Source organism: Brassica napus, chromosome C3, assembly GCF_020379485.1.
Source record: "Brassica napus cultivar Da-Ae chromosome C3, Da-Ae, whole genome shotgun sequence".
Taxonomy (NCBI): domain Eukaryota; kingdom Viridiplantae; phylum Streptophyta; class Magnoliopsida; order Brassicales; family Brassicaceae; genus Brassica; species Brassica napus.
Window position 1 is genome coordinate 10592391 of NC_063446.1, and position 24377 is coordinate 10616767.

Genomic DNA, 24377 nt, shown 5'->3' on the forward strand with positions numbered 1-24377 from the left:
TTTGGTGGTACATGAGTTTCCTTTTCCATGTCTAGAGTTTCCACTTTGTCGGATTTCTTTGCACTCTTTCTTTTCCGAACTTCTTTGTCTTTGGAACCTACTGGTCTACCACGTTTCAATTGTGGTTTAGACGTAGTAGCAGCCTGATTATGTCCATCACGGACATCAAGTCTTATTGGTGCATTTGCAGCTGGTATGTATGACTTGGTTACTCTATTTGGGTCAGCAAAGGAATCTGGCAATCTGTTAGCTAGCTCTTGAAGATGTATAATGTTCCGGACTTCTAGATCACAATCTGTAGTCCGAGGATCCTGCCATGTTAAGGATGTTTGATTCCATTTTATATCATGTACCAGCTTACCATAATCTCCCCCTAATGCTGGATACTGGGATTCATCAAAATGACAATCCGCGAACCTGGCCTTAAACAAATCACCTGTTGTTGGCTCTAGTTACTTAATAATATAAGGGGAATCGTATCCAACATATACTCCCATCCTCCTCTGAGGTCCCATCTTTGTTCTCTGTGGTGGTGCTATAGGCACTTGGACGGCACATCCAAAAACTCTTAGATGGGATATATCTGGCTCATGACCCTTTAGTAGTTGGGATGGCGAGTATTTGTGCTCACTAGATGGCCTGATGCGAATTAGCTCAGCTGCATGTAGTACTGCATGTCCCCAAGCTGATACTGGGAGTTTGGTATTCATTAAGAGTGGTCGGGCAATCAGCTGGATCCGTTTTATAAAGGATTCAGCCAGGCCATTCTGAGTATGTACATGTGCTACAGAATGCTCCACACTTACCCCCATGGACATACAATAGTCATTAAAAGCTTGGGAAGTGAATTCACTTGCATTGTCTAGACGTATAGTCTTTATGGAAAATCTGGAAAATGTGCTCTCAGTCTTATTATCTGAGCCAACAATCTTGCAAGTGCTAGATTACGAGTTGATAGGAGACAAACATGTGACCATCTTGTGGATGCATCAATCAGGACCATAAAATATCTAAATGTCCCACAGGGTGGGTGTATCGGTCCACAAATATCAACTTGTATTCTTTCTAGGAAATTTGTTACTTCCTTATTCACTTTGGTACGTGATGGCTTAGTAATTAGTTTCCCTTGTGAGCATGCTTCACATGTGATATTCTTAGGGATAACTCTTTTTGTTTTCAAACTGTGACCATTTGAATTTGATATGAGTTTTCGCATCATGTTCGACCGGGGTGTCCCAGCCGATTATGCCAAAGAGTGAACTCTTCTTTGAATTCTTTATTCAAGACGGCATTAGCCTCAACAAGACTGGTCTGGGCATAATAAAGACCAGTCCCACACGCAGGTATAGTCTCAAAGACTTTCTTATTGCCTTGGGTGATTTTATAAATCTGTAGGAATTCTTTACTTCCTTCACCCATTGTTTCGATGTGGAAACCATTCAGTCTTATGTCTTTAAAGCTCAATAGACTTCTGTTTGAGCTAGGTGAGTACAAAGCATCTTCAATCTCAAGATGTGTACCTTTTGGCAATAATATATTGGCGTGGCCATAGCCTTCAATTAAGCTAGCCGTGCCAGCTATAGTGGTGATGTTAGCTACCTTATGTGTGAGATGTATGAAAAATCGTTTGTCTCTCAAAATGGTGTGGCTGGTGCCACTGTCCACCACGATTGTATCCATTCCACTTTTCATTCTTCAAAAACAATAATCATAAAGTTAATTAACAATAATAAAATTTTCAGAGATGATATCTTTAATGATCTAATTCTTAGGCATATGAGAAATGAAAATTTTTTTATTCATTCATAAGGATAAAGTTAAATCCAAAGCCAAACACTGATAAACAATCTTAAAGAACACCAAATCCAGGGGAAAACAATAAAAAAAACGATATGGAATTTTAATTCCTTATTTCAGTATGTCTGAAGTTTCAAACTCCATGTGATCAACTTTGTCTGACTCGTGCTGGTGATCCTGGACGTTTTCCAAGTCATCATCATCATCACCATCATATCTCGGGTCTCGAACCATGTTAGCTTCCGGGTTTCTTTTTAAGCTCTCCATGTAAAGCTCACACAAATGCTTAGGAGTTCGGCAATTCTTTGCCCAATGATTACCCATACCACATCTGTGGCATCGATCAGCTTTGATCTGTGGTTTAAAAGACACACTACGGCCTCGGACACGACCACGGCTAAAGCCGGGTGTGGTACCGCGACCACGTCCTCGCCCGTGTGCTTTAAAAGAACCACGACCTCGTCCTTGACTTCTTCCACGGTTTGGACCGAGATGGTCATTGTGTTGGACAAGGTTACTCTCTTTCTTTGGCTCTATAGCCAGCTTAGAGATGTCGGGTAATGGAGCTGTACCAGGAGGTCTCATCTCACTGTTTTTCAATAACAGTTCGTTGTTAGCTTCAGCCAACAAGAGACATTCTATCAACTCAGTATATGTGGCGAAATTCCTCTCTCTGTACTGCTATTGCAATACCATGTTGGTTTGAGGAAACGTGGAGAGTTTTATTAAGCATCTCTTCCTCGGTTACTTTTTCACCACATAACCTTAACAAGGACACAATTCTGAACAGAACTGAGTTGTACTCGTCTACTGATTTGTAGTCCAAGAACCTTATGTGTTTCCAATCATATTGAGCCTTTGGAAGCAACACTGTTTTCTGGTGGTCATATCTTCGTTGTAAAGCGATCCAAAGGTCATATGGATTTTCTATGGTCATGTACTGGGTTTTCAAGTTCTCTTGGAGATGGTGGCGTATCATGTAGATAGCTATATACTTGTCTTTGTCACTGGAATTGTTGTCTTTGGTGATTGTGTCACCAAGATCTTTTGATCGCAGCATGATCTTTGCATCAAGCGCCCATTCCAGGTAGTTGTCACCATTGCTTTTCAAAGCACTGAAATAAAGATTCGCAATCTTTGACATCTGAAAAATATTTGTAGTTTATCCCCATTAGTAAGAAAATAATCGCATCATTCACATACTCTTTCAGTCGGATACAAGCAATGCAAGTAAATAACAATATTTTTTTTAATGATCCAAACGATTTCATGTATATGCAGGAAAGTAAAGTTAAACCTATACATCTAGGATAAAGTTAAATCCATTGCATGAAATCTGATCAGTTTTATCAATTTTTGACATGAAAGTAAACTAATTAGTATGAATGATCTATCCTAATCAGATGATTTCATGTGATATGCAGGAAGGTAAAGTTAAACCTATACAAAATCGAGATAAAGTTAAATCCATGCATAAAATCAGATTAGTATACATTTTCAAAAAAATGCAATCATTTCTTACTTTTATTTGTTTTCGATATTTATCAGATTAAATATAATGATTTGATAATGCTAGTATATCAGTAATAATCCGAAATTTATTTATTTTCAGATAAATACTAGTAATTCCTATTCCTAGTAGGATTAAGAAAAAAAATAAATCGATATTTTTCTGATAAATGCTGAAAATCCTATTTTTTTTTAAGATAAAGATATAAGGTTTTTTTAAAAAATAGGAAAATTGAATTAAAATATATAATATATTGTTTTTAGTCGGATTTATAAAAAATAAAATCGCATTTATCTTTAAAATTTCAGATTTATCTATAAGAAAACTCGGATTTATCTTAAAAATATTAAAAAAATTCTTTCAAATTTGAGACAGGTTCTAGTCGATTTCAACATATCAGAGAAATACTTTAAACATTCAAGAACAAGTTTCTAATGCAAGCAAACAATCAGATTAAGTTGATGCAGCAGTCGAATATGTAAAAAAATTGGTGTAATTGTCAACCTAAAAGGTTCTAGCAATTAACTCACATCAGGAAGATTAAAAAAATCAAACAAGCTTAAACATGGTGAAACAAGACGAGATTTAAGCTTTGAAAATAGATTAGGGCTTTAAATTTTATTCTGCAAAGGCATACGGCTAGATGTAGCTGTATGTATGCGGCTGAGGGTTTAAATCATTTTTGGTTTTGTTTTGAGTTTTCTGAAGATACCTGAACCTTTTGTGATGAGTTGAACGGTCTGTGAGGAGAGAGAGCTGCTGCTGGTTGCTGACAGAGAGAAAAGGAGGCGACTGGAAGAAATGAGGCGACTGGAAGAGCTTTAGGAGTCGCCGGAAAATAGCAAGAGATCGTTTGGTTTCTGATTTATGGGTGGTGGATTTTTGGAAGGGTTTAGAGACAAGGTCGTGCTGATAACGTGTTGTGAATGAAGAGGGGAACTTGCGTGTATTATTAGGTCGACCAACTGGTCTTTATATACATATGGTAATGACGGTCTAAGTACTGGATCGACATGAGATCGTACTTATCCTTAACTAGATAATGAATAGCAATACGTAAGATAAACACCAACTATAATGTAGATAAACACAAGAGTAGATAGGCGCCAGTATGATCCTGCGGATGGGCTTGGTCTGTCTTGCTACACGGGCTGATAAATGGGTCGATCACTAAATGGCTTATAACATAGACCATATTCATCAGGAAATTAAAGTCGCTGTCCACGCAACCGTAGATCCCATATGGCGTCAAAGAAATGATACTCTCCACAACCACTCCTCCACCCCTGCGGCAACTGTCTTCAAGAGGATAGATAGAGAGATTAAAAACATAGTCCTGGGAGGAAGAGGCAGAAGGCAATTTGCTTCTCTCTTGTCAAAATGGCTGAGTTAAGTCTCTTGCTTGTGTAATGTCGTCTTAAATGGCCAAATATAATGCTTCCTTGTTTTATTCTTTTGCCTCGGAAACATTAGCTTAGAACTTTCATTTCTTGTAAGCTTCTTTGATCTCTAAGACAAATATATGAATACTCATTAAGAAAATTAACAACAATAAGTAAATTAGAACCGCAATAAGAAACTGAAGATGCATTGTAAACAAAAAGAGACAATGTTTTAATTCGATTCTTACAAATCCGAAACTAAAAAAAAACAAAATATGATTAAAAAAGAAAAAAGAGAGCAAAATGGTCTATCTGTTTTAGATAAAGAAGGAGATGAGAGACCCACACACAGAGCGAGAGAAAGACACACTTTGATGTCTCTTTGGATCTGAAACATCTCTATCTCTCCTCAGAGATTCCCTTCTCAGGTCCCATTGTCTCTCTTTCTGTATATTACAACTAATAAGTAATAATAAACCTTTTCACCAGCAATACGATAATATTCAATATATTCAATGTTTTGGTAAAACAACAACTTTTTGCTAGGAAAGAAAAGAACAACACTGGATTGGACTGGTTCGTCGCTTTCCCTTCTTACACTTCCGACAGATTCTCTTGCATTTCTCTCTTTCATTATTTTCACTATTTTGTTTGTTTATTTATTTTTATTCAATTTTTTCCTGGTTGAACCGATTTACGCAAGCATCATTTAAAAAAAATAAAAATTTACGCAAGCATCATTTTCTACGAAAAAGTTATTGTATAGTTAGTTATCTTTGCATGTTGGAGTGTAAGTATGGACATATCACATATCATGGTAAGTGTTATTTACCAGTTCAATAATAAACGTTATTATGTTTTAAATATACTCCCTCCGTTCCTTAAAGTTACATATTCTAGATTTTTCACACGTCTTAATAAAACACATTAAATTTACATATTTTTTTGTGTTTATTTTTTTCCATAATTTTTAACCAACAAAAATTCAACTAGTGCAATTAAGTTTTTTGAAGTTTGCGATTAGTTAATAAAATATGCATTGAAAATGTAAAAAAATGGATTTTTTTGAAACAATTTTTTTTTCTAGAATGTGTAACTTTAAGGAACGGAGGGAGTACATATTTTTTTTTTGTCATCAGCATAAACAGACTCATACAGACTCTGTGAACCAAACTGGGAGATGTTGATTTCATGTGAACGACGAAAGACGGCTGCTTCCTGGCACTACGTGCTAGGCTATTCGGCTTTGTATTTTGCGTTTTTGGCACATGGACAATCTCTGATCGGGAAAAGGTTTCTTTCAGGACTTTAATATCTTCTAAATAACTTGCAAAAGCTGGTCATTCTTCTGGTTCCGAAATCATCTTCACCAATTGAGAACAATCAGTTGCAAACGTAACCTGAAATTGACGTAAGTTCCTCATACATTCCATTGCCCAAAGTAATGCTTCCATCTCCGCATGGAGAGGAGATAGACTGACCCGAACATTCCTCGCCCCCATCAGCCCATCAAAATCTTCTAAAGTACTGAACCACCCCTGTCCGGAGAAAACATCATTCTCTTTCCAGGAACCATCTGTGAAACACCATCTACCTTGGATTAACAGTAATGTCGGAACCTCTGCATGTGGCCCTGTCCTCTGTTCTTTTGTTATATGCGCTTCAATCCATAGTGTGGACTCTTTTTGTGCCACTTTGAGGGTATCCCTGGGATCCATATCAAGATTACTAAAAACTTTATTATTCCTTCCTTTCCAGATATACCATAGAATCCATGCAAACTGATGATCATCTAATTGCGGAAAAACTCTCCAGAAAAGATGATCCATATTTGTAAAAAGAGACCTTGTTGGAAAGATAGCCGGATTTGATGGTATCTTTGATAGCGCCCAAACCTGTAGTGCTGGAGGACATTCAAAAAACACATGATTAATGGATTCCTCATCAGCTCCACATCTTGCACAACATATATCACCAGTTATCCATCGCGCTTGCAGATTCTTCTTGACTGTTATACATCATGTTACCAGTTGCCATAGAAAATATTTTATATTTGGTGGGCATCGTATTTTCTAGCAGGACGACTTTAAAGCGTCAACTGTAGGTCCAAACATCACTGGTGGTCGTTCTATATCTGGGTAAACCCGCTCTACTTGATATCCTGATTTGACAGTATATTTCCCATTGTTTATGAAATGCCAACCATCTCTATCAACCCTCTGAAATTTACTCAGAGATATACTTTTTATAATTTTCACATCGTGTGGGTCCACTAAAGCCTGAATTGCCTGCATATTCCAATTTCGCGAAGTAGGATCAATGAGAGAGTCCACTATGAGGTCATGGCAATGATTGTGTTGGTTTTTATTTGCTGGTCTCGGGCGAGTGGTTGGGAGCCAGGGATAATTACATACCGATATAGAGGATCCTGATCCCACCCGTTTGATTAGTCATTTGCTAACCAGAGATCTAGCAGAAGTGATACTCCGCCAGCCATATGACGGAGAGTATGAGCGGATCGGTTCCAGAGATGATGCCGTATTTATAAATGCATTTATCAAAAAAATATATTATACATAACCTAATATCTTAACTAACCACACTATACAAATTTAGCATGGTTGATGTTTGTAGTAAATATCTTAAATATCATGTGGTTTTAATATAAATTGTTTATTGCTAGTTACACTAACCAAAAAAGATAGTTGGAACATGGTCTCATGGTCGTGACTTTTATGTTTTTCTTTTGTTTTTGATGTGATGTTATTGACTTTATTATTCGTAAGATTTGTGAGGTGTTATTAGTCAAAAAAAAAAAAGATTTGTGAGGTGTTTTTCGTCGCAAACTGAGATTTGCCTTCACTTTCTCTATAGTTTAGTTGACTTTACTATAAAAAAATAGGCACAAATTAAAAAACTTACTTTGATTATTTTGCTCAACGAATCATATTTTGCATTATGAGGTTTGGCTATTCAAATATGAGCTGTGTTTATGTAAATTACTAAGTTTCCAAGGGTAAAAAGAAAACGAAATAACAGAAAAAGGAAGTTCCGGCTTTCTTTTCGATAGCTACGTTAATTACATTTTTGTAAAACAAAAGTTACAGAATTATCTCCTATCTTTCAAAAAATAAAGTTCTCAGGTTTGTTTGTCACTTAAACCCTTCCCAATATTTAAACGTTCATGCTCTTCTGGCCACTTACCGATACAACAAACGCACATCCCGCGCGTGTGCCGTATGCTCCTGCGGTTTACAACTAACACGGTAACACGGACGTGAGACAAAGTGCGAGCCACCGTGTCCTGACCTGACAGTTTTACGGGTCCACTTTCTCTTTTACCCAAAGAATCTCTACGCGCTTCCCCCTGATGGCGCTTGACCCCCCCTCTCTTGTTTTTCTTTGTTTTCTGACTCAGCCGAAAATATTCTCATCAAACTCTTCTCTTTTTTTTTTTTTTTTGAAAAAATCTTTTTTTTGTTACTCTTTTTTTCTCTTTCTCTCTGAGAGGGAGAGAAGAAGATGAAGGCACCGAACATGGAGACCATAACGAAATCTCTGGAAAAATCTATGCAGAATATTTCTCTGAAAGATCTGAAAAGAAGAGTAGGAAGATCGGCGGCTACAACGGAAGAGAGAAGCAATGAACATATTCCTCCGATCTCAGATAGAACATTGGAGCTCAATTCTCACTTATCTCTTCCGTGCCACTGGGAACAATGTCTTGATCTGAAGGTAAACAAACAAACAAAAACATCAAATGAGATTCTTCCTCCACATTTTTTTATACTTTTAAGCTTTCTAGGTTGAATTAATCACTACAGAAACTTCTAACTCGTGTCGTTTACGTATTTTGGATTTGCATTAAATACGCTTTTATTTGTTCATTGGGGCCAATATTTCATTTTAACTAATAATGGCTCTTCTTGTTTCCTTTGTGATGCATTCATTGCTTCAGAGACCGTAGAGATATTGGCTATGTTCGTAGTCTTTTTTTGTGTTCAGGCTCGTGTGTTAGGGAAAAATAAGTTTTCGTTTTAAAAGAGACCAAAAGAAAAGCATTAAAAGGAAAATTTCATTTTAAATCCTTTTGCAGAAACTTATATAACCACCATGAACGAAATACTTGATATTCTAGATATGATTTTTCTAAACAAACAAAACAAATGTTTCTTATCTTTTCTTGTTCAGTGATAAGCCTGAGAAAATTAATGCTATATTACCTCAAACATACATGTAAAAAATTGCATAGTCATTTGCTTATTTATAAATCTAGGGCCAAAGCTTTCTGTCTTAACACAACTTTGATGCATAAGACAGTTAATTAAGTACCGGAGAAAAAAAAAGAGATAAAAACTTTTATCTTAATATCAAAACGGAGTTACATTTTTAACCTTTTGATGCAAATCTTGAGATGGGTTTTATTTTTGTTTAGACAGGAGAAATCTACTACATAAACTGGAAAAATGGAATGAGAGTGAAAGAGGATCCAAGGAAAGTGATGATGAATGAAGACAATGACAGTGGAGAATCATATGGGACACTGTGCTCTGAAGAAGATAGCTCATATTACGACAGTGAGGAGTCTTCATCAGAGTCATCTCCATCATCGAGAGAGAATCAGAAAGAGGAAGAGGATGAAGAACAAGATGTGCTTGTTGTTGCTGGATGCAAAGCTTGTTTCACGTACTTCATGGTTCCTAAGATTGTTGAGGACTGTCCTAAATGTGCTGCACAGCTTCTTCACTTTGATTGACTCATACTGCTTCTCCTTGAAACATATCTCATTAATTTCACTTGTTCTTTTTCTACTCTCGTTTTATTTGGAGATGAGAATTTCTTTATGTTTAATTTCCCTCTTCTTAATTTAATCTTATATTGTTATATTTAGTAGTTTCTCTTGTCAGTTGGCATTGAGTTTCAATGGCAATATTTCAGACGGTAAAATAAGTCTGAAATTTGGAAGAAAATGGTGCATTTACATGAGAGTTTTGTTTAAGTTGAAAAGAATAATAATAATGTGAAGGGATGTTTTATGAACATTGGTTACATTAAAGTTGGTCAACGAAATGAGACGTGAGGAATCGCGCGCGCCTCTAATTAGATAATGAAAAACGAGTGCTAATCACAATGATTGCTACATGTGACTCCACATTTCATGGTCTTACTTCTTTTTTATTGCATCAAAATCTTCTTTAATTAGTAATATTTTATGAAAACAATAAAACTTATTATTCCTTCTCTTCCACGAAGATAATTTTTTTTTAAAAATAATTATTTTACAAAAACAAAAATTGGGGTTTCCTACTCCGTCCATTTTTGATAAAAAATAAAAATTTATTAACAAGATTTTGTTTATTTTTTATTGATTAAAATATCGTTAGATTTATAGATAATGATATTTTTATTTTGAAAATGTACAAAATTAAATATTTTTTCATTGTGTGCATAAACCAAAAACAACAAGTAAAATAAAACAGAGATAATATAATTTTGTATTATTTAATAATAGTATATTATAATTTTTAAAAAAAAATAATTTTATTAAATTATAATTAATTTAACTTTATCGAAAACTGATATAATGCATTTATATTACAATTTTTTTTAATATGTGCGAATATTTCAAAAATATTATCTTTATGGAACATAGAGATTTTTTTGTCATGGAACGGAGGGACTATTAAAAAGTTGTACTGCAACTAAAATGATGAAATGAACTTATCAAATATTCAAATCTATCCAGTAAAAGTAAACTAATACAACAAATGTGATGAGGAAACTCAAAGTATATACTTTGGAATATAATCTCTGGAATATGTTTGTTTTATTCGTGTTCTTGACGGCTAAAGTACTAACTAACCATCTTATGAAATAAATTAATTATGATATAAAATTAATTAAATGTTTCTATTTAGTTTAGACAAGTTTTATAGCCTCATGTACAATTAGGTACACATTTTTATCAGCATTGCCTAATACCATAATGTCTCTTGGGCCGATTTAAGATAAATGGTGAAATGTATGTATAAGTTAGAACATAACTATGAGACTCCGGAAAAAATTCTAGAAGCGAGAGGATAATCGAGGGTGGATTTGTTTTAGGCAATCAAGATAGTCTAGCGTTTTAGTTAATTTACAAGGAAACAACCAAAAAAAAAGCCTCCAGGTAAGAAGCGAGATGTCTCATGTCCCAAGAGGAAATAGGGCCACAAATGTCAAACCAGAATAGAAATAGACGTAGAAATTTGGGTCAGAGACGTGGTTTCAGTCTCATATTGGGCCAACCGGAAGATTTTTTTCAAAATTACAAAATCAAGGCGAACCGGAAGGCACCGACCCAAATTGGATTAAACTGCCAAGTAGCTCATCGCGCTGTTTGCAAGCCAACACGTCAAAACACCACAACTGCCATGTGTCTCCCCCTCGACAAAACCAACGTCGGTTTTGCTCTTGATAACTACTATTTCAGATTATTTTCCTGAAGTTAAACTTGGGAACAGACGTAAGAATGTCTTGTAGTTCCTCAGATATTCTCATGAACATTTCACTTTTCTGAACCACACTTCTTTTGAACTTTCCTGTTTCTATCGCCAAACGAGTTTCAAATCTAAAGCTTCACAATGGCAGCTTACCATGTTTCTCATGAGTCAAATCAACCACAAGGCAATCCTCAAAACATTATATTTTTTTGTAAACTTAAATATTGTTTCTTATATATGTGACAATTAGCTGAAATGATAAAGTACCATACCATGCATGTGTTTTACTTTCCATGAATTTTTTCAGCCCCGTCGCCTCTCTACCCTCCGGTAATGGAGGCTCCACCACCACCGTATCCAACAACCAGCACGAGGTTCCAAGACTACTACAGTGGCTACGGTCAGCCACATCAACCGCCCCTGCGTCCATATAGAGATGAATACTATGGAGAAGGAGAGTATATGGGTTGCTTTCCTTTTCTCAGAACCTGGTAAACTCCAACGTTATTATATGATATAGTATGTCTCCTTTCTGTCGTTGGGTGGTCTAACTAGAGATTTCTGTCTTCAGTTTTTTTTTTCCTTTTGAATATGTTGAAAGAGGTTTCGAATGCTTATTTAACTAAATTGAACTATGAATAATTATGTCACGGTATGTGAATTAACTCAGTTTGATAAAGCATTAAAAACAATGATAGTAGATTTTTTTTTTTTCCTTTTTGTAAATAAATCACTAATATGTCTTTGGATTTTTGGAATGATGCAGTTTGACAACTCTATGTTGTTGCTGGTTTGTGGAACGATGTTGCCTTCCAAGTCGTTACTAGTTCTTTTATATGAGTTACTTTTGATCCACTATATGTGTTGTGTAATGTGCAAATCAGAAATCTTGTTTATGAAACATTGACTTCTGATTATTTTCTTATAGAAAGGTTTTGAATAGTTATTGCATGCATCCATAGTTATGGTCCACGATTCATGGCGCAACTCTTGAAAAGCTTATCCACATTATCGACCTAAGTATTCCCCAACAAAACTCGCTAGATCAACATTGAAAATAGGAATATTACAAGGAGCTTTATAGACAAAAGACCACATAACAAATTCAGAAGATCGTGTGTGTTATGATTGTTGGTAGAGATGACTTTAGTTGTCGCTGTATGCTATAAGTGATATAGATATTTTATGTTAGGCTTCTTTTTTTTTTTGAATTATACTAGTTACGTGTTGGGCTTCAAAATTGATTAACAAATAAACACATCAATCCGATAAGGGACATAACCATAGAAGATAAAGAAATATGTCAAAAGGAACGAGGAAGTCACTCGCCAACAAAAAGTTGATTTCGCTGTTAAACTGCAGATGACAATTTTAAAGTTATACTTGTCGTTGATCTCGCATAAATGAAAACTGATTAGCAAAATCTTGCAGTTTGGAAAAAGCAAATTAACATTCGGTGTAGTAGTTTTTCATAAGGCCAATCAAAGCCAAAGTTAAGAAGATGATGTAATCATTTTGGTCTAACCTTTTTTCATTTAGGAGCATAACTTACTGTTGAATTGGAAAGGTGAAACAGATTTCTCCAAGATTCACTTTGTCGGTCAGAAGTTTCCACAAGGGATGAAGCACATTGCGTAAATAAACTCAGCATGCTTGAGTAAGATGGCCAATCACATCCTGAAGGTTTTGTATAAAGTACTTGGAGTTGGAAATGATTGTAACAACGTCCACCGACAATTCTAAAAGATTCTTAAACTTGAAATTCGTTGACGGCAAAAAAAAAAACTGAATATAAATAATATGACGAAAAAATTATACTCCTTCTGTTTTTTAATATAAATCGTTTTAGAAAAAAATTTATGTTTCAATTATATGACGTTTTCGGTTTTCTATATATAATTTATTAACATTTAATGTTATATGACTAATGATAATATATTTTCTATTTGATTTGTAGTTAGATAAATAATTAATAATTTTTTTAATCTAGGTGCACAATTCTAAAACCACTCATATTAAAAAACTGAGGAGGTACTCCCTCTGTTTTTCTTTATCTGACCTTATAGAGATTTTACACTAATTAAGGCACTTGGTATAATTCATTTTCTATCCTTTTATATTAATTGATATCATGTCTTGTAATGCATTTAAAACTAACGTAGTATGGGTAAATATAGTCTTTTTGTCACTTATTTTGCATTGTTTTCAACAGAACGTCAACTAAATTGAGACTAAAAACAATTCTAAAACATACACGGTATCCTTCAGTTTTGAATGTGACACACGGTCTCTTTATTGACGCAATCCTATTCTCATTAAATCTACACATGCTTGTTAATATTAAAGCATAAAACATAAAAGCATTTGTCATACTCATAAGTCTCCGGGAGTTCCAAAATTAGACGAAAACATCATGTTTTTAATCAATTCAGGGATCATGAGACTAAAACAACTTTATTTTTACTTCATTCAGACATGGATCCAGTAGCTTAAACATGGATGTGACCTGGGGTCTTTAATGTAATATTTTTACAACAAACAAGGTGATTGCTATTATTACTCTCACGAGCTTCATAATCTATTATTCGAGCTTCTTATATAAATAGAATATTAAATGAAATGGATTGGATTGGACTTGTTTTTTTGGTGAAATCGTTTCAAATTTACGTAGGTAATTTGGATCATAGGTTTACAACATCATCACTTCAACGAACAAACGATACATATAAACTCCATTTGTTATTTTTGTTACTAAATTTATTTTAACCTATCAAATATCAAACACCATTCGAGATTTTGACTGTTGAATACCTTTTTCTTCAGTTAATTAGTCTTAAACCAGAATCTACTGAAAATAATTTTTAAACTTTTTCTTTTGACTGCAAAAGTGCAAATTCACAAACTCTAACAAAATCTATCCACATGTCTTTTTAGCATTTTATTGTTGTTACTCTCCTTTGATGGCTTTGGTAACAAAAACAAATCAAAGTTAGCACCGTTGCGCCAGCTTGGCAAGAATCATGGGGTCCCACAAAGCTATCAGCTGGGAGCCAGTAGACGATCCAGCTTTACGATTAGATGCAGTGTCGTTTCCGTAAATAACAAGACATCCAGGCCCATATTCCTACTATAACACACTACTTCCACACTTTTAACTCACGAGACAGACACGAGTCTCTCCATAATAGAACACTTGTGTCGGCAAAAGCTACGAGTCACACTTGTCTCTTATTACGCTTTTGTCGTCACACTTCAAAAAAAATTAATTAATTTGAAACCGAAACGTTGCGTTTCGTTTCACCGGCGCCGGAATAAAATGAGGAAAGAGATTCCGCCGCCGGTGTCCACCACCACCGTCTGTTTCGAGAATAAGCCACTGGTCGCTACATTGCTAGCTCTCTCCCTCGTCATGATCATCTGGAACCTTCCTCCTTACTACCACAACCTCATCTCCACCGCTCCTCCCTGCTCCGCCTCTCCCACCACCACCATACTCTCCACCTCCTCCTCATCTTTTTCACCTGAGAATTTCACCGCCTCTCTCTCCGCCACGCCGGCAACTTCTCCATCAGATCCGAACAAACGCGTTTTCCAACCGTTCGGAAACGCAGCGGCGCTATTCGTCCTCATGGGAGCTTACCGCGGCGGTCCATCATCCTTCTCCGTCGTCGGACTCGCCTCGAAACCGATCCACACCTTCGGAAAACCATGGTTCAAATGCGAGTACCTATCCAACAACGGAACCACAACACGAGCCACCAAAGCCGTGAAGATTCTCCCGGACTGGGGCTACGGACGAGTCTACACCGTCGTGGTCGTCAACTGCACGTTCCCCTCGAACCCCAACTCCGATAACTCCGGAGGCAAACTCATCCTCAACGCTTACTACAACGAATCTCCGAACCTCTTCGAGAGGCTCACAGCCCTCGAGGAGGACGCCGGATCTTACAACGAGTCGAAATTCTCACCGCCGTATCCGTACGAGTACCTCTACTGCGGCTCGTCGCTGTACGGGAACGTGAGCTCGTCGCGTATGAGGGAATGGATGGCTTACCATGCTTGGTTCTTCGGAGAGAGATCGCATTTTGTTTTTCACGATGCCGGTGGGATTTCGGCGGAGGTTAGGGAGGTTCTTGAGCCGTGGATTCGAGCAGGGAGGGTCACGGTTCAGGACATTAGGGACCAGGCTCAGTACGATGGGTACTACTATAACCAGTTCTTGATTGTTAATGATTGTTTGCATCGGTATCGTCACGCTGCGGAGTGGACCTTCTTCTTTGATGTTGATGAGTATATTTATTTGCCTGATGGGAATACGCTTGAATCGGTTCTTGCTGAGTTTTCGGATTATACTCAGTTCACTATTGAGCAGAACCCGATGTCTAGTGTTCTTTGCTTGAACGATTCAACTCAAGGTTATCCCAGGTACTGCTTTCGAGTCTCCTTTGTAATGCAATTGAATTCAAAGAAGTCAATTGTTATTGTTTAGTACTTAGTAGAACTGAGCATTCGTTTTTTGGTTTGATTGTTTTAGTTTTCGGTTCTTTGTGAAATATAAATTAGAAGATATCGGAACTGTCTAAGTATTTTATAAAGTTGGGTCCGGTTTGGTTCTTTAGTTCCGGTAAAAACATTAACAACAACTAATACCTGAAAAGTTGCTCAAAAAAGAAAAAAAAAACCTGAAAAAATGAAATTCAATTTGGATGTTAGACAATTTGGATTGTTTGAAATAAAATACTGGATAATTCGGACTAATTCATATAATTTGGATAGAAATATTCGGATACAAACATAAATTTTGATAATTCCTAGACTCTAGTTATTTTAAAATTAAATATAATAAATATATTAGTTGTATTTCGGGTATTCAAGTAATTCGGTTCCGATTCGGTTTAGTAATTTTAGTATGGAGAAACATGAACCATTTAGATGGTTTTCTGTTCGGTTATTTGGAATTTGGAACGCCTAAGCGTAATTGTAGGATAGAACCTGGAAATTAGCTTTTACTTTGATCAGTGATGTTTCTGAAAGGAAAACACTTGTTTTCTTGTTTGGTGTGTGTTTGTTATCAGGCAATGGGGATTTGAGAAGCTACTATTCAGAGAATCAAGAACAAACATACGACGTGACAGGAAATATGCGATCCAGGCCAAGAACGCGTTTGCGACAGGAGTTCACATGTCTGAAAACGTAGTAGGGAAAACGCTACACAAGACAGAGACGAAGATCCGTTATTACCATTACCACAACACCATAACAGTGCACGAGGAGCTTTGCAGAGAGATGTTACCTGCTTCAGCCAAGGAGAAGGTGACATTGTACAAGAAGCTTCCATTTGTGTATGATGACAGCATGAAGAAGCTAGTGAACACGATTAAAGAGTTTGAGCAGAAAAAAATTGGGACCAAAGATGTGAAGCATTTCTCATGACAAGAGTCAAGAGATAACAACTTAATCCCTCTGATAATCATTTTGTTTGTAAAGGTACAGTAGTTGTTTCCGTTTTAGTTGTATCATCTGTTTTGTCCTCTTTTACTATTTCATTAATAACTTTTAGCAAACATTTTTTTAGTGTGTTGTTGTGTTCTCTGTTTAAGTTTTAAACTTAGTATAAACCCAAACAAAACAATTGCAAGGACAAACATGCGATTCCATTATCAGTTTCACAGAAGAAAATTCGAGCCGGTTCCAAACTTCAAATTGAACAAACTAAAGGCTACAAATAGAGTATCATTATTCTACCGGTATGCAGAACTGGTTCTTAACCAAGAACATTTCAACAAGTAATACGAGACACGAGAGATGTACTAACTCCTATATATACAGTAACTGTTTAACTGTGTTACTCCTGTGATTCAGTTAAGCGGTTTTCAAGAATCAGTATCCTTAGGTGATTCGCCTACTACTCGGTCTTCCTTGTTTTCTTGTTGCGCCTTCTTCCAACGGGATCAAGTTGCAGTGGATCGTGTGTGACACTGGTTTCTCTAGCTGAAACAGCCTGCAATGCCCCCACAAGAACAACAAGTTTACCAAACTAAGTTTACTATTTTAACTAAACTGAATGTTCTTTTCTTTGGTAATTAACATACAAGATCAAACATACATTTTGCATTAGTATCTCCATTACAAGGATGTGGCAGTAAGAAATTATTTATTGAAAATTGGACTAAACGAGATTACCTACGGATGCTTGCACAAGGTCGGGCACTGAACAGTCAATGCGTACTTGCAAGTAGATAGCTCAGTTATCGAAGTGACCATTGCCCTGGTCTCTGAGCATACAAACCTCACCTGCATTGAGAAATTTTCAAGAATAATGAAATCCTTAATTCCATCAGCCAAATGCTAAAAAACAACAGACACTAGTTTATACCTCGACTTCACGAGGCGTTCCTGTAAGATCACATGTGGTTCCATTTGTGTATATATGAGAGTGATACCTGCAAAAAAAAAAACACAACCTCTGAGATATACAGCCTTGGGCTATAAGTCAAAAGTAAAACCTCAGGTTATATACCTCTCTTTCATTGTAGAAACATCAGATACATTTTGATTAAATGCAGCAGTTGCCTCTGGGTCATACTTACCCAAGGAAAATTCTTGGACAATCTGCAGTGGCAGGACACAGAAGGGTATTCAAAACACATCAAGCCGTAGCAGCTACACAGTGAAACAGAGAGAATCAAGAAATCACCAAAAGGGAAGCAGATGAAAAGTATATTTACCTTGGTGCCATCCTCAATGTGTAGCTGCCTTACGGACCCTTGATGACAAAACTCATAGAACCACCAACCCTCTTGCTGCAGCAAAAAACATGGGTTCAGTTTTGTGATATGAACCTTAATAAAGAACTAGAAGATTTTAAGACTAACCTTCCTCTTAACCCTAAACTCTCTTAGAGATTAAGGTTAATTCTTAGAAGTTTGTTTTCTTTTTTAATCATACGAAATCCTTATATAAGGATCCATCTTAAACTAATATAAAAATGAAAACTTCAAAGCTAATTATTAATAGAAAATCAACAAAAAAAAAAAATCTTGATGTAAATATCATAAACTATCTAAGCATATATCATTTTGCTTAATTCTCTCAAATGTGGCCTTACCCTGACAAGGCACTTTTCATTCAGCGGCTGAAGCAGCTTATCAGGAGTCTTAAGCTTCATCTGTTTATCAGTTTCCATCAACACAGTGCTAATGTTTTGCATCGTAGAGGTTTTCCATCCACTCGCAACTTCCTCTTCCTTTGGTAAGAAACATAAGTATCGTCTCCCTTGCTTATCAAGCATTACCATTGACTCCAGATTATCACCCTATTATCACACAGAGACCTCTCTGTCTGTTCAGTGGTTTTAAATCACTAAATTGTGGACGATAGGAGATTAGTTTTTTACCGGGTGAAACGGTGAATATTCGGGAAGAAACTCGACCGTGTGATTTGGTTCACGATTGTTTCGGCTGAATGTTCCCACTGTTTTGATCCAGACGCATGGGTAGTTAGATTGAATTGGGAGATTAAGAGATGATGGTGAAATAGTGTGCGGAGTAACGTTACTTTACCTAGCTGAGCTGGAAAGATCTGATCGGCCCAGACATGGTAGATTGAGTAAAGGGAAGCTATAACCAGGGATAGTAAGATCTGCGTGATCGTCATCTTTGTCTATGATTTAGGAAGCAGGTTGCAATGGAGGAGACGATGTTAGATTGTTGACGATGAAAGTCGCTTGATTGCATTAGCTTTTATGATGATACTGGGTCGTATCAGGCCCGGCCCATTTATAATACTGAATAAAGAGAAATTAGCTCCCATGCCAAAGAACAACTATAGATACCAAAAACAGAATTCGAATATCGTTCTAGCTCATTGAAAATGTAAACTTCGGGGGGAGGGGGAGGGGGTTATTGGATAAATAATTTTAGAGGAATTATTAAATTTTGAGATTACATTATTATTGGTTTGTGAATTTTAAAATCTAAATATAATTCATTGTTATTGGGATGATAATTTATAAATTCCACTCAAAATCCTTTGTTATTGGAAAAGTTTAGTTTTCATTGATTTTAAGATTATATTAAAATCTATTGTTATTGAGATGTAAATTTTCTTTGTTTTTACTCATAGTACTCAACTTTGAGAATATCATCTATACCCATAAGATTTTTGAAATCAATGTAATAAAATACACTCACATACAAAAACTCAAATTGAAGAATAAAATAATATACAAATCACAGCTTTAACATAATACAATTCACAACTTAATAAAATAGAAAAAAAATTAAAAATTAAAAATAAAAATTGTAAAAATAGTTTTAAAAAGTACTTTCGAATTAAAAAAAAAAACATTTCAAAAATAATAATTCAAATTTTTTTACAAAAATTCAAATTAAAAACATATATTTCGAAATTATATAAAAAAATATTTTTTATTTTTAATTATTTATATATCTATAAAGTAAGAAGTAGAAATTAAATTTTTTGGTCCTTTTATTTCTTGAGATCTTTTTTGTGACAAAATTTTTTTTTAAAGTTGTTTAAGAATTGCCTTAATTGAAATGATTTTCTTTCCATTTTTTTCTACCACCATTAATTTCTTACTTTAAAAATTATTAACAATCAATAGCTATACACAAGTAATGAAAATCTATGTAAAAAAGTATTTGATAAAATTTGTTAAATCTAATTAACTTGTAAAATCCTCTCAATTATTAAAATCATCAAATTCTACATAAATTCATGTTCCAATAACCCCGTGTTAGCTTAACCATAGACTCAAAGAGACTGTTTTGTTCTAGAAGAACGTTGTTTACCAGCTTTATAACCACAGAAAATTTGAAGGATAGATTCATATTGTGTTTTTTTTCTGTGACAAATTCGTTTAAACTCGTAATGCTTTAAGGTTTACCAAAGAACTTGCAACTCATAGCGTATGGATACAAAGTAAAAAAAAGCTTCACTAGGTCTTGGATTAACGAAAGTTTCACACACATACCAAAACTGAATCAATCCAAGAACGCAAATCAGAAGAAAAAAAACAAAACCCATCTAACAAACTCATAGAACATCCATGACAAGGACACTAAAGGATATGTCTCCAACACATGAGTCTTCTATCCAAATACACAATAAGAGGAGACATAAATCTTCGACTGTACCCACAAACAAAAAACATAGGTCTATTGTCAATTGCATCGCATGGTATAAAACGATGATCATATGTACTATCCTAACATAAGTTCCCAATTCCCTGTGGCAGAATACAACCATACCAGTAGAATAAACCCAAAAAAAAGCATTACAAGGAGGATCTGAAAAGATACAAATCAAAGCATCTTACAAACTTTAAATGGTAAACAAATAATTCAAATTTCCACATTAGGAAACCAAAACCAGCAAACTTCAAAAATAGAACAAAGATTATAGGAGTAAATGTAACAAGAAGGTTGAAGTCAAAACAAAGTTTCAGATTCCATCATTTTTATTCGATTGTGTAAGGGTAACAGCTTATAGTATTTGTCTATACAATGATTCTTTAGCTATGGAAAAACCTGACAAAACCCGTAGAAGCTAACTTACACCGAAGAAGATGTTCATTACAAAATATAGTTTAATCCTGTTGTTTATCGGTTCTGTTCTTGTTTCCATATATCAGACCAGTAACCTGCAATATAGCAAACCATTGAGATGACTTATAAACAACATCCCTAAGGAACGCAAATGATCGATTGATTTTTTGTTTTTTTTTGTAAAATAGACCTGAGGATCAGCGATTGGTTTCCTCTTCTCGACGTATTCATTCGCATCAGCCACCGCGAGAAGTGCCCTCGCCTAAATCAAACCATAGACGAAAGTGAAATTAGCGATTCCTTTTTTTTTTCAGAGACCATGAGTGTCGAGATCGGTACCTGCTGTTCCTTTTTGAGATCCTGAGCTGGTTTAACCCAAAGATAGTAAGCGATTGTTCCCGCAACGAGCCAAGAAGCGAGATTCTGACCTCCTCTAAGTCCACCCATGGAGTTTCCCACGAACGACCTCACGTTCCCCATTGATCTTCTCCAGTCGCTACCCATTTGATACGACTCGTTCGCTTCACTTTGATGATTCGATGTGAGAATTAAAATAGTAAAGCTTTGATTTGGTTTGATTCTAATTTGCGTGGTGCCCACTGCGAATACTAAACCGGGTCGTCGAGACCGGTTAGTGATGGCAATTCAGCAATCTGTGTTTGTTTGTGATTGAACATCGTGCGTCTGTAATTTCTCCACGTAGCATTAGGAGATCTGATCTAATATGTGGGCTGGACAAAATTGTTAGGCACATCGACTTTGAAAAAGGTAGCTCTGTAATTAAAACCAACCTCGATACATAAATTTTTTGGAAAATGTCGGACATTAGTACTAATTTTCATGAGAAATTTTGGAAAATGTCGGACATTAGTACTGATTTTCATGAGAAAGGACTAACAATACTCAATAGACCAGACACAGGCCATAACCGAATCCGGTTATATTAATGGTGGTGTGTTGGTTGTGTACCCCTCTGGTTTTCTTGGAGATGAATGACTTAAATACGCGATAAGGATCCAGAAAAGGCCAAAGTATTAATGATGATAATTTATGAGTTGACTAAATGATTTGGGTTTAAGTCAACTCAACATACTGAACTGTCATCAGTTCAGTATAGTTCAGAAAATTTGTTCAAATGTACCAATTTTATTTTATTTCAAATTGTTATATGCAATATAATATATTAACTGACTATTTTGTTACAACTAAACATTTTATACTATTCATATATTATTTGCTGTTGGGTTTCAGACGTGTTAAAAGTCTAAAATCAATTTTTTTTACTTTCTGAAAAGTAAATAAAATAGTTTGATGGCATATGTTTAATAGACAGTAGATTATTAACAACATTCCTACTTTGTTATTTATCTTGGATATATATTTGTAATGTATAAACATCTAAAAATATATATTATCAAATATGTTAGTATTTAACAAGAAATCTCATAAAATTATTCAAAAAATACATTTAAAAGTATGAATAAATTATTCTATGTTATTAAATATGTAACCGGACTAAATAATAAATTTCATAAGCATACTAAATAAATGAAATGTTCATGTTTACCATTTTCTTAATACTATTATTCATATTTACTATCACTAAAAAAACATTTTAAAAAACACATTTTCATGGATAAATAGTAATACGGTAGTAGTTACGATATTATCAGTCTACCAATGAATCTTTAAGCTAATTCAAAAACAGATCTAAAAGTGTATTTAGCTAAAATATTTACCGTATCAAATAGATATGCAGGTGACTTTAAACTTTATGTTTATAGCATACAAATATTCTCAACAAGTACAAAAATTTAAAATGCAAACACAAAATTTAGCATTTTCTATAATTTAGTGCCTCACTAGGTAGAAGTTCGTCTTCACTGTCAGATAACTTGATGGGCTTTAATTTAGATTATTATCTTATCCTATCAAAACTCTTGATGATCCATTATGGTTGATCATCATTTTTACTGGTAAAATTTATTAAAAATTATTATTGCATTTAGGGGTGGACAAATAAACCAAACCAAAAAATCCAAACTGAACTAATTCTAAAAATAAATTTGAACCAACTTCGATATAATATCCAAGTGATTCTTATTCTACAATATTTCGGATTTTACAACGGATATCAAAAAAATCTAAAAATTCAAAAACACAAAACCCAAATCAAATTTGAACTCAATCATGAATAAATACCCAAAAATACTTAATGCTCTCAACAAGTATAATCACTATCTCAAATATTTTAGTATAATGTGTTTTTTGTATTTGGTTAAATATTGAGGGGTTTTGTGTTTTAATAATTGCATTTGCAGTTTGATTATAAATAATTCTGATTCTAAAGTTTAAACAAATTTTAGAAGTTTAAATAATATGTCTAACGATTATAGAAATGTTAGTTGTTAGTTTTAACATGTTTATGTTTATATCATCTAACTCTACGTTTGGATCATATGACCAAATCTTTGTTAAGTGTAGATTATTCAAACTAGCCAAATTTCTAAACTAAAATATGAAATTTTGACTCATGAACAAATATTTATGTAACCGAAATCTTAAACTAAATCCAAATTTAAAATGGGTTCAACCAAGTTTGTAATATGGTTCAATGAAAGCAAAACCAAATTTGTATCGACTTTCAAAAATATTCAAGTTAAGCTAAATTTCATATCCTATAAGAATTGAAATCCGAATGAACCTAAACCCGAGCCCAATTGCACACACGTTTTCTAATTGTAATGCATAAACATGCTTATGTACAAATAATGCTATGTTTGACATCATTAATTCAATTTTATCGCATTATAGATAAACAATTAACATCATAATTTAACACAGATTTATAAATTTGCAATTTAGAGTTTTTCAGTTTTTTAATAAGACTTATTTTAATTTTTAATTTGGTATTACATGAAATGCATACAAATATAATCAAACATGGATTCAGCTTTAGTTATGAGATTCATATTCTTAACTGAAAGACAAATCCAATAAAAAAGAAAATTATATTCACCCAATAAAGAGTTGTTCTTATGATGAGAAATAGTCGGATTTAACTCCACTTTGAAATTGGATCTAACGACGAACCGAGATTATTTTGTTGTGACAATTTTTTTTAATAAAAAACAAGAAAACTTCCTCTTAACTCATTTAATTGGCTCACCAAGTTGATTTGTATGTGTTGACCTTGAAACTGGTTTGAACGAACAATCATTTCTCTATTTTGGCCACATTTGTTTCTCTAATCTTTTGTTTTTGTTTTCTTTACGATCCATCCTAATTGATGAAAAGACAATTATTTTTAAAGTTTGAAAATTAAGAAATACTAAAGAGTTATGAAAAGAAAAAGAAGATAATGTGTACATTAGATTTAAGTGACATAGATACAAATACACATGCTAACAATGTAAGTATTATAAGGGTAAAATCAAGCTATTGTAATTGTGTATAAAACAATGTTTAAATAATCACCTAAATATGTTATTATCTTATCTTTGTGTATAGAGTGAAAATATTATTTTTTTGGCCAAATAGTGAAAATATTATTTTAAAATATCAAAATCAAGAGTATCATATATTATTTTATTTTATTAAATTTATTTTATTAAAAAAATACATAAATATTTATAAA

General features: G+C 34.5%; 5 protein-coding genes and 1 pseudogene across 5 annotated transcripts; 3 read left to right on the forward strand and 3 right to left on the reverse strand.

Moving 5' to 3' along the window:
• Nucleotides 1–1908: 1908 nt before the first annotated feature.
• On the reverse strand, nucleotides 1909–2941 carry LOC125582916. Its single transcript, XM_048749372.1, has 2 exons — nucleotides 2491–2941; nucleotides 1909–2414 (listed from the first exon to the last, which is right to left on the reverse strand). The coding sequence occupies exons 1-2, from the start codon at nucleotides 2939–2941 to the stop codon at nucleotides 1909–1911; spliced, it is 957 nt and encodes a 318-aa protein (XP_048605329.1).
• Nucleotides 2942–8105: 5164 nt separating this feature from the next.
• LOC106447171 lies at nucleotides 8106–9579 on the forward strand. Its single transcript, XM_013889043.3, has 2 exons — nucleotides 8106–8424; nucleotides 9125–9579. The coding sequence occupies exons 1-2, from the start codon at nucleotides 8212–8214 to the stop codon at nucleotides 9443–9445; spliced, it is 534 nt and encodes a 177-aa protein (XP_013744497.2). The 5' UTR covers nucleotides 8106–8211; the 3' UTR covers nucleotides 9446–9579.
• Nucleotides 9580–11157: 1578 nt separating this feature from the next.
• On the forward strand, nucleotides 11158–12128 carry LOC106385776. The gene is made up of 3 exons (XM_013825677.3): nucleotides 11158–11355; nucleotides 11479–11662; nucleotides 11938–12128. Exons 1-3 carry the CDS (start codon nucleotides 11313–11315, stop codon nucleotides 11996–11998), a joined length of 288 nt encoding a protein of 95 aa, XP_013681131.2. The 5' UTR covers nucleotides 11158–11312; the 3' UTR covers nucleotides 11999–12128.
• Nucleotides 12129–14333: 2205 nt separating this feature from the next.
• LOC106388038 (galactan beta-1,4-galactosyltransferase GALS1-like) lies at nucleotides 14334–16737 on the forward strand. The gene is made up of 2 exons (XM_013828013.3): nucleotides 14334–15596; nucleotides 16247–16737. The coding sequence occupies exons 1-2, from the start codon at nucleotides 14488–14490 to the stop codon at nucleotides 16602–16604; spliced, it is 1467 nt and encodes a 488-aa protein (XP_013683467.2). The 5' UTR covers nucleotides 14334–14487; the 3' UTR covers nucleotides 16605–16737.
• Nucleotides 16738–16850: 113 nt separating this feature from the next.
• On the reverse strand, nucleotides 16851–18915 carry LOC106388039 (annotated as a pseudogene).
• Nucleotides 18916–20617: 1702 nt separating this feature from the next.
• BNAC03G18720D lies at nucleotides 20618–21327 on the reverse strand. Its single transcript, XM_013825305.3, has 3 exons — nucleotides 21080–21327; nucleotides 20931–21002; nucleotides 20618–20835 (listed from the first exon to the last, which is right to left on the reverse strand). The coding sequence occupies exons 1-3, from the start codon at nucleotides 21242–21244 to the stop codon at nucleotides 20782–20784; spliced, it is 291 nt and encodes a 96-aa protein (XP_013680759.1). The 5' UTR covers nucleotides 21245–21327; the 3' UTR covers nucleotides 20618–20781.
• Between the last annotated feature and the right edge of the window lie 3050 nt (nucleotides 21328–24377).